General features: G+C 35.2%; 1 protein-coding gene across 1 annotated transcript in view; it reads left to right on the forward strand.

Moving 5' to 3' along the window:
* Positions 1-1827, forward strand: part of SYNPO2 (synaptopodin 2) — a gene marked incomplete at its 5' end in the record, with an annotated part of 35165 nt that extends 33338 nt beyond the window's left edge. Inside the window, one exon of the mRNA XM_017497558.2 lies at positions 494-1827. Coding sequence (XP_017353047.2) covers positions 494-1027 — 534 coding nt within the window. The remainder of the gene's footprint in view (positions 1-493) is intronic.
* Positions 1828-11202: the final 9375 nt, after the last annotated feature.

An 11202-nucleotide genomic window follows, 5' to 3' on the forward strand; every position in this document is an offset into this window, starting at 1 on the left:
AAAAAAAAAAAAAAAAAAAAAAGAGTCACTTGGGAAGAGTAAAAAACTCAGTAATTTGAGGTTATCAATAGGTTTTGTTTATTTTGTACCAGGAAAACAGAATAGGAATGAGGGTGGGATGTGAATGCACATATGCCTGTGTGGAGGCAGAGAGAAGGAAAGGCCAGTGACGATGGAGCCCCTACCCTGCCCCTGGTGGTTATGCCTAAGAAAGATGACAGCAGATGGGGCTATGGGTTCACAGACGGGGAGCAACTAGGAGGGCCAAGTGCAAATGGTGGGGCCAAGTGGCAGCCTACCATTTGTACTTTGCCCACTTCTGCAAAGGTGGGGACAACCAGCCTGTCCTGGCTTTAAGACTAAGCATTCTGGGTTTTATTTTTCTTTTCTCTTTTTCTTTGCAGTACTTGGAAATGGTGGCAGGAATACTTTGGAATGTCACTCAGAACAAACCAAAATGAATAAAATATATTAATATTTTCATTGTTTCTAGGAGAGTGGACACTCCCTTTCTCTTCCCGGAAGATCAGTCCCACCCTCCATTTCTACATCTCCTTGGGTATACCAGCCAACTTATAGTTACTCTAGCAAACCAACTGATGGACTAGAGAAAGCAAACAAGAGACCAACTCCTTGGGAAGCAGCAGCAAAGTCTCCTCTCGGTCTAGTGGATGATGCTTTCAGACCCAGAAACATCCAGGAATCCATTGTGGCAAATGTGGTCTCAGCAGCTCGGAGGAAGGTGCTTCCAGGGCCTCCAGAGGATTGGAATGAGAGACTGTCCTATGTTCCTCAAACCCAGAAGGCCTATATGGGCTCATGTGGAAGGCAAGAGTATAATGTCACAGCCAATAATAATATGTCCACCAATTCCCAATATGGTTCACGGTTTCCATATGCATACTATAGGCAGGCCTCAAGACATGATTCCGAGATCATGTCCATAGAAACCAGGTCTGATTACTCTCTTCCAGTAGCTGATTACAACTACAACCCACACCCAAGGGGATGGAGACGCCAAACATGAAAGTTAGAAGAATGGATCATGTGCCAACTATGTTTTTCTAAAAAATGCTCCTTTGTAGGTATTTTAAACTTTTCTAATAGATTTAGATTCACTTTTGGCTTTGGCTTGTTCTCATAAGTCATTTATCTAAGTTTGTGTGTCTAGACACACAGGTGAGTGTGAATCACTTCCTTGTCAGCTGATGCATAGAGAATTACTTTGAAGAAAATTTCACAATCTTCATTGATATGCTGGCACTTATATGTAATTCATAATTTTGATTCCACTTATAGGTAGTCTATGTAACTAAACTCTACTCAAATAAAATAAAACTAAGTATTTCTTCCTTGCACCTTAGTCCAGTAAGAAATGAATGAAATATGGTGTACTAATTATCACTACCTATAACAGCAAGGAATATAACATTGCAGAAATTTCTCTTAGGGGCATGCCAGTGAGCAATTATTTTATAAAAATATTTTCCTTGGTATTAAGTATTTATCTGCAGCATTTAAAAAAATCTAATAAATTTCAGATTTTAAAAAAATAATTAAAATATGGAGTTCTCTGAAATAAATAAACATATGAGAATAAGATTATTATACATTTTGGAAGGACTTTTGGGGAATGGCATGATGTGTAGAGAATAGAAAGATTTAGGTATGTGATTTATCTCTAATCTATTTTAAGCCAGAAGCCTGTGACAGGAATAGACTCTGGGTTCAGGTGTCCCCATTTGTCAAATGAGAAGATTGGATTATCTAACCTTTTTTTTTACTATTTTTTTTGAGACAGAGTTATGCTCTGTTGCCCAGGCTGGAGTGCAATGGCATGATCTCAGCTCACCGCAACATCTCCTTGCTGGGTTCAAGCGATTCTCCTGTCTCAGCCTCCCGAGTAGCTGGGATTACAGGCATGTGTCATCATGCCCAGATAATTTGGTATTAATATTTTTTTTTTAGTAAAGACAGGGTTTCTCCATGCTGGTCAGGCTGGTCTTAAACTCCCGGACCTCAGGTGATTCACCTGCCTCTGCCTCCCAACGTGCTGGGATTACAGGCATGAGCCACTGTACCCAGCCATGGATTATCTAATCTTTCAGATCCTTAACAACTCTGATATTCTGAGATTCTCTCATTTGTAGAATGCCCTCTGATGCATTGTTTATTTTCTTTGCTCATTATATAAATATCAGGTTACATTTAGGAGTGGATTAGATAATTAGTGTCACTACATGTAACAATAAAGGTCCCAAAAGGAATTGTTAGGTGGCAGGCTTTGTGTTACGTGTTACATGGAGTGAGCGTTGATGTGAAGATTTAAAACTATCAATGGATTTAAGGAAGTGGTACATAAATATGTCTGTTATTATGCAATTGTAGATCATGATCATTTAGTCAGTTATAGAAAACATGCCACAGAAGGCTATGTAACAAGTGGTGCTTCTTTAGAAAGTTGTTATTAGGATGTCCAGAGGAAGTTAAGCAGCTGTTTCATCAATCCCATGACCCATGCCTTGTTAGCATGCCCATCAAACAATCAGATCAAACATTTGCTCCTTATTACCATACCCACAAAGTGTTAAATACAAAAAAATTCATTACCCACAAAGTGGAAAATAGAAAAAAATTCATTACCCACAAAGTGGTAAATACTAAAAAAAAAAAATCAACGTATTTGACATCCTAAGCAGGTATCCAGAATATTTTTAAGTAAAAAACCATCTTGAGTATTCAAAATTTTCTTAGCTTTTTAAAGGTGATAATTTTGCTTTGTGTTACTTTTCAGGTCTTGAATGTATCATTATGATGGTCTCTTATAATCACGGTATATTTCACAGAATAAAACTTTAAAGTAATGCCAAGGTGCAAGTGATCAAGACCTTATCATCAAAGAAAAAAAAAAAAGAAATCACAGTAAGTTCTATTAGCGACGAGAGACCAGATATAAAATTGTTAAGAGATGGAGAAAAGAAAAAATAAATACTTCCTATGGTTATATTCTTAAATTATCAAGGTATAAAACATAATTATTGACTCCCAAGAGTTTCTATAGAATCTTAAAATATAATACCCAATGTATAGATTAGTCAGCAAATTCTCAGAAATCCCCTACATAAAAGCCTTACTTAGTTCAAAATTCATTATAGTGGTTGAATCATTTTAGATTTGAAGTGAATATCTTGTGAATATCTTAAAACTAAGATAGGAGAGACTTAGCAGAAAATACTTTGCTTGCTAGGGTCCTGTTCTACTTCATTGCTTTCTTTTATATGTGCTAGGAGTTATTTCCATCAGTCGACGTAGTTAGCATTATTCACTAAAATTTTCAGCAGACTCAAAATAGAGAGGTGACATTTTAAAGTTACATATTAGTATAAAACAGACTTCTCTCTCTTTGCAGATACTAGATCAATATTATCTGTATTAAGCAATCTGAACTTATTCTAGACATTAAGAAAAAGACAGGAAAAAGACATTAAGAAAATGGCAGGAAAGTTGCACATTTCTCACTCACGAGGAAAAAGAACATTCTATATGCAGCAGAGATCAGTGGTTTGAAAAGTCACACTTTCCAGATATGAATTCTGAAAAGCCAAAGTGCCATTGTCAAACCATCCTAAAGTGTACTGTATTATTCTTCAGTATACTTGAAAATGAATAAAGTTAGTTTGGTCACATTGAAGCTAATGGTTGAGACAGGACACCTGCCACAGTGAAGTTTGATTCCTATGGGTGAGAAGATGTAAATAACCATTGTTCTCACGAAAGTAAAATGAGTTAGTCCTATCTTCTGAATAATAGCATGTGTAGAGAAGAGCTGTTTCTTTGAAAGTACATACCACATTTGTTATAAAACATTTGTTTATTAGTAGAACTCACATAGGTAGAAAGAGTTTGAGTTTTACTGTGAATTAAAAAGCCTTCCCTAAAAGTAGAGTGTGCCAGTCATAGAGACACTAATTTGGCACTTTTCCTCCTTCTTGAGATTAAATGTTATACCAATGCATGTGTTTGAAGTATCCATTATTAAGATGATTTAAAATTTGTCTTGTATTTTGAGTTTTATAGATGCATGGATTCTTGTTCATTTATCTTTGAATATGTCTCTTTTATATTTTGGCACCATTATATACATTGGAAAGGGCCAACCTATTAGGGCTCAAGTACATACATGCATTAGTGACTTGAAATTTTGGATAAAAAGTTATATCAAATTGGGTCAGTTATTACAATGAGAGAGAAATTGCAGAAAAATTGGTTTTTTTCTTTTTAGAGAAAGTAGATTTTCACATTTGATTTCTATTTAAAGTACTAGTATCTACATGGTCCACACTTTTCTATTTGAAAAAATTGTGCTGTCCTATTAAATAGATTGACATTTCCACTTCTGTTTATTACAAAAGACTGTATTTGAAAGATGCATACTGAAAATTCAGATTATATTAGTAATAAATGTAACTTGAAAAATCAAGTTTAGAAGCCTTTTCGTTTTTGTCCTATAAAAAATTGTTCTGAATTACTCTACCACAAAGAAGATTTATTCTTATCTACTACATATTTTTAAATTTTATTTTCTGTGATAGCTTCTAGACAAATCAAAATAATTTCATGCTAAATGGGACAACATTTTAACTGTAACATTTAAAAACTTCAAAAAAAATTCCTAAAAATACAATTTATTTCACATGTAAGTTAAGAAGTTTAGGATCCAAACATACTTTAATACTATTTTTAATGAATTCTTTCCTTCATAGTATATTGAAAATCAGTCTTAAGCACAAGCGTAATAATTAATTTCAGAAGTAAGTAAGTTTAGGATCCAAACATATTTATTCTTAATGAATTCTTTCCTTCATAGTATACTGAAAATCAGTCTTAAGCACAAGCATAGCCAATGGTAATATGACTTGACAATATGTTAGTTGAATGCCAATAACTACTCTGGACTCTGTCTCTAAATTGCAGTGTTTGTCTATCCAGTACTTCCAATTATTCTTCCTCTTTTGACTGGCCCAAGACTGACCTTTGTTAAACTCAAGTCTTCATTACAATAAGGCATATTTAAGAAAATTTTTAAAAAAATGACTTTGGCTCTTTCTACACAACATTAAAACTATCAGCTGAAATGTGAGCTCCCTGGCCCATTGGTATTATACAGCACACCTTTCAAACACTTTCTTTCCCGGTAATTTCTAAATAAAACGACATTCTGATTTTAAAAAGATAATTTTTAAAGACTAGCACTTGAAAACATACTTTAAGAATGAGGCTGGGTGCATGGCTCACACCTGTAATTCCAGCACTTTGGGAGGCCAGGGTGGGTGGATCACTTGAGGTCAGGAATTTGAGGCCAGCCTGACAAACATGGTAGAACTCCCTCTCTATTAAAAATACAAAAATTACCCAGGCATGGTGGCATGCATCTGTAATCCCAGCTATTCAGGAGGCTGAGGCACAAGAATCACTTGAACCCAAGAGGTGAAGATTTCAGTGAATGGAGATTGCACCACTGTCCTCCAGCCTAGGGTCGAGTCAGACTCTGTTTCAAAAAAGAAAGAAAGAAAAAAAAAAAAGAATGAAGAGTGTTTTAAAGATTTAAATGACTTAAGAGTACTAGACTGTCTTAAGATGCTAATGCTACATAACGAGCCTACTTTTTTCTAAAGAATTCCTAGTGCTTGGTTAACTATCAATTTCAAAACATACTGAGAGGTAGGTGGTGTCATTTTTACACAGAGCCAACAGGCAGCCTGAGGCAAGGAGAGTTCAATTCCCTGGCTTGTCTTCCAGGAAGACAGCAACAGAAACACCTCAAGAGTAGTCAGTGTTTCCCTAGTCGACATAATAGCAGAAGCATTTAGTACAAAATGCTCCTTCTCTGCAATTTTGGAAAATCGTCAGATTTGTGACTTCTCAAATTTAACAGAACAGTACTTACCATGAAGGGGCATTTCATTATTTATAGCCCTATAAAACATGACAGTTTACATTTTTAGAAAGGATCTGGCAATTTCCTCCCTCCCCCAATAAAAACCAAGTAATTTTATGAAGGGCGTTTAAAGAGGAAATGCTTCCAATGTATCTTGCTCTGATACATTTTCTCTCTCTCTAAAGTTGTAGTAAAGATTTGCTATATTGTACTTATCTTTTCCTTGACTTTTCTGTCCCCCTCCTTCACAAACTACTGCTGCCACTCTCCGAGGGACAAAAGCTTCGCTGAGTCCTCAAAATTTCACAATTTATATGTCTTACTGAGGGTCTGAAGAAGCTTTATAAAATAAAGCTGGATTGTCTCATCATGATCGTTTGAATAAACATGAAGTTTGCTCTAAATTACCAAACAAGTGATAATAAGTTATACGTAGGGAAAGGTGCAATCTTATTTTAGGCTAAATTCCTTCTGAAGAGGCTTGTCTATAGTACAATGAACATATAGAGGTAAAGATAGGATTTCTTGCGTAGCCTTTTCTCAGCATCACCTTTTCTAGAAAAAAATTATTGATTTGGATAGTTGAGCTGTAAGTGTATTCTTCAGGGATAATTCTTCAGCACAGAATGCATGTGTCAGGAAGTAAAGGGCCTTCTTTGGTAGTGTCCCTGCCCCCACTTGGATGAAGCAATCATTGTTGAAGCAACGCAGAAAACTAAATCACAGGATTCTGCAGAAGCTTTGCAACACCCAGAGCTGATCTTCGACCTGTCAGGACTAGCTTCATTTCAAGTGGTTGGCTTGGTAGTTTTTCTTGCTGATCTACATGTCATTCATACCACAGCTTTCTGCCAGACCAGTACATAAGACAGAGAAGAATAACAGTTTAAAAATAAATAAAAGGGGTATATTTTTTCCATAACTTGTTATTTTTTGGATCTTTATGGGAATTAGTTGCCTCTTTATCCTTGAATTCAAATTCTCTCTTTCTCTCTCTGGTTTTATCTACGGTAATTAATAGCTTTGATTAGTAGCAATACAAAATGCCTACAATTTATTGAGGTTGATGCTTAATAAAAGGCTGAAAAAAGAAAAAATAATTCTAATTTTGTGATAAAACCACCAAAACTCAATGCCCAGCTAAGCTAAACCTACCATGTTCAGAATAAACCTGATAAAGAAAATCACCAAAAAGAGGGATAAAAATTGCATGTCTGGCAGTGTTCTCTGGTTGTGATGTTTAAAATTTTCATATTTTGAATGGAAACTCAACTGGTTCCTCTACAATATGTTTGAATAAGCAATTACTTGAATTTCTCATTTTGCATACGGAGGAAGACTGAGAAATAAATAAGAATTAACTGTTCAAGTTCTAAAATGAAATCATGTAGGAAAAAAACAGAGGTATGAACAGATTCTATACATACTTTTTCTGGAGAAGTTGCAAACAAACAATACATTTAGCTTTCACTTTTTACAGTATGAATAAATATTTTTTTCTCAAAAATATGTCTTACATGAATTTGTAACATGTTTTTATTTTATTACTACTCTGCTATAACAAAATACCTGAGACTGGATTATCTACAAAGAACAGAAATATATTTTGTGAGTTTGAGTTCTGGAGCTGGAGTCCAAGATCAAGGCACTGGGAGAGTTGGTATCTCATAAGAACTGCTCTCTGCTTCCAATATGGCACCTCTAGCTGCATCCACACATGGCAGAAGGAATGGAAGAGTTGAACTCTCCTCCTCAAGCTTTCTTATAAAACACTAATCCCATCAGTGAGCATGAATCCTCATGATCTAATCACCTCCTAAAGGCTCCACCTCTCAATATTGTTACATTGGGGATTAAGTTTCAACGTGAATTTTGGAGGGGACAAACTTCAAAACCAAAGCAATGAAACAATTTAAGAATTATTCTTAAAATAAAACACATTTAGAAATAGCTAATACAAATATACAATTTGATAAGAGAAATAAGGCATAGTGTTAGGTAGATCAATAGGGTGGCTATATTTACAATAATCTATTGTATATTTCAAAAGCTAGAGAGAATAATTTGAATGTTTCTAGCAAAAAGAAATGACAAATATTTAAGGTGATTAATATGCAAAGTACACTGATTTGATCTTTACAAATTATTTGAATGCATTAAATTATCACATGTACCCTAAAACTATGTGCATCTATGATGGATCATTAAAATAACTAAAAAAGTTAAAAATAGTCATTCCAAAATAAAAAAAGGTGTGGGGTACAGGGAGGAGTTCTGAGAAAGAGTGAATTTTAGCCGTAAGTATAAAATAAATGTTTTTATTAACATGAAGACATTGATACTTACTGTACAAATGTTTCAATAAAACATGCGTATTGCATTTACTGTAAGAAATTTCTCTTCAGTCATAAATTACCCCAATTTAACATTTTCTTCAAGGTATTATCATTTTAGTTTATCAATGGCAAGGTTTAATCTTAATCCAAGAAAATTGAAGTTTTTGTCAGTAGAATTAAAGTTCAGCAGGTAAAGTTCATGATAATTTTTAATTTCTCTGACAAAGGGAACATGAAATTTCATCAACGTGATTGGTCAGCAGATATAATAACATTAAATGTTATTTCTGTTTCTACCATTGACTTTTTAACAGAGAATACTAAAATCTACTTTTGCATCAATGTACTACTAAAACTAATTTTTTATAAAACTTTATAACAAATTTGTCCAACACAGTCAGCATTAACTAAACAAGATAAGATTTTCACAATTTTTTTGCAACTCCTTTGATTTTTTTTCACTGAGGTAATTAAGCAATTTGTATGAACTCAGAAAACCATTTGGGTAAGTTTCTATTTTTCTGAGAGTTTTATGAATACTTAATTTGTTTGAGTGCTCACTTACTCCTGCGCCAATTAGGGTATTTTAGTTTTGTAATGCCATTGGACATACAAAAATACCATATATACATATCATACAAACCTAGATATATACATGTACACATACATAAACATACAGGCAGATGCAACCAGATCTTAGGGATTTTTATTTTAAACATTTTTTGTCATGAAATAAATAACAAATGTTGGTGAGAATATAGAGAAAGGGGAACACTTATACACTGTTGGTGAGACCATAAGTTAGTACAGCCATTATGAAAAACAGTATGGAGTTTCCTCAAAAAATGAAAAATGAAACTACTATATGATCCAGCCAATTCCACTGCTGGGTCTATATCCAAGAGAAGGGAAATCAGTATATAGAAGAGATAACTGCACTCCCATGTTTATTGCAGCATTATTCACAGTAGCCAAGAAATGACATCAACCTAAGTTTTCATCAACAGATGACTAAATAAAGGCAGTGTAGTATATACACAAAGGAGTACTATTATTCAGCTTTTAAAAATAATCCTTTCATTTGTAGCAACACGGATGAGCCTAGAAGACATCGTGTTAGATGAAATAAGCCAGGCACAGAAAGAAAAATATTGCATGTTCTCACTGAAATGTAAGAGCTAAAAAGAGTTGATCTTTTGGAGGTAGAGAATAAAATGATGATTACCAGAAGTTGGGAAGGAAAAGGGGAAGAAGTGTACAATGCATGTGGTTAATGAGTACAAACATACAGTTAGAAGAAATAAATTCTAGTGTTCAATACCATAGCGGAGTGAATATAGGTACTAATAATTTATTGCATACTTCAAAATAGGTATAAGAGAATATCTAGAATGCTCTTAACACAAAGAAATAATAAATGAGGTGGTGGATGTCCCAGTTACTCTGATTTGATCATTACACATTGTCTGTGTGTATCAAAATATCTCATGCACTCCATAAATATGTACATTTATATGTATCAATTTAAAAATGTAAAAATTTTAGTCATGAAGCAGTAAAACCAAGTAATACAAACTCACTGGTTATCTCCATATTTTTAACCAAATTGTATTTCTGATGAAAATGGCACAAGTTGAGCTTACCTACTCAATAAGGGATAAAGCTTTTTACCAATATTTGTGAAGAAGAATTTAAATTTTCTTCATTTTCCCAGTTTCCAAATAGTTCCTTTTTAAATTCTCTTTTCTGCCTCAAGTACTTGCTTTTGAAGGAACTCTGAATTCCTTGAGAGTCCCCAGTGGAGGGTAGGGTGCCTAAAGTTCCAGTGACTGAGGAGTTGGGGTGGGAAGGGAAAGGGGCTGGAAGGAGCAGATAGACCTGGCAGAGCAGATTGTCAGCAGAGGTTCAAGAAGAGGGATTTCAGGTAATAGAGAAGTCCCCATGGGGCCCAATAGAAAGAACAGAGGAAATAGAATAGAGAGGTATTACAGACAGCCAGGAAAAAAACCTTCCAGCTCACAGTCAGGGAATCATCCCCACTCAAGAAAAGAAAGCCAGGAAGAGATTTCTAGCCCAGGGAATGGGAGAATAATTCCCACTCATTAAAAGGAGGCAGGAAGAAGAGTTTCTAGCCCAGGAGGTGCCTTTCAAAAGAAGCCTGGGTCTCTAACCCAGACCCAGAAAGTATAATTATACCTTTAGAATCAATATCTGTCCTTGCCAGCTTTAAGGAATGATTGTCTGGAGCAATGGTTCAGAAGTCTGAGTCATCAGTGAATCCTCAATCAGTCAGTCAAGAGTGAAGACAAAGGAAAAGGCACACATTCAGTGTCCTGGCTGAGAGGCCTGGGGCTCCAGTGATGAGTCTAACCCTATCTGAGTTACAGCACCATAACTGTTAAAGAAAAAATTATTTAATAATATTCATGAAAGCAACTCAGGACTATTGCAATAGGTATAGGGACCATAAGAGTGGGGACATGCACTGGGGAGAGAGAATGGGTTCAACCATGAATACAACATAGGTAAGTGGGCATTTATAGCCAAGGAGCAGTTAGAGGTTGCTGGCTAAATCAACTAAATGGGATTCTTGATCAGACATCACCTTGGGGATGATGAAAGATAACCTGCTCAAGTATGACCAGATACCGAGGATAAGCATTCTTACTAAACTAACTTAACAGGACTCTTTGCTAAAACTGGATTTTACAAGGAAGCATACAAATGGACCTAGCCGAAGACTCAGAAGCCTGACTAAAGTTTGGGCAAGCAAAGAATCTTTGACATTAGTCATCAGTTATTACCCACTTGGCTTATGCAGTGTTTGATGTTAGGAGTACACTAGTAAATAATATGTGACTTCTGTCCCCAGGGAGCTGACAGTTCTAGGGAGGGTACAATGTAAAGAGCCAAGAACAAGGATAGGAT

Source organism: Cebus imitator, unplaced genomic scaffold (genome assembly GCF_001604975.1).
Source record: "Cebus imitator isolate Cc_AM_T3 unplaced genomic scaffold, Cebus_imitator-1.0 Scaffold233, whole genome shotgun sequence".
Taxonomy (NCBI): Eukaryota; Metazoa; Chordata; class Mammalia; order Primates; family Cebidae; genus Cebus; species Cebus imitator.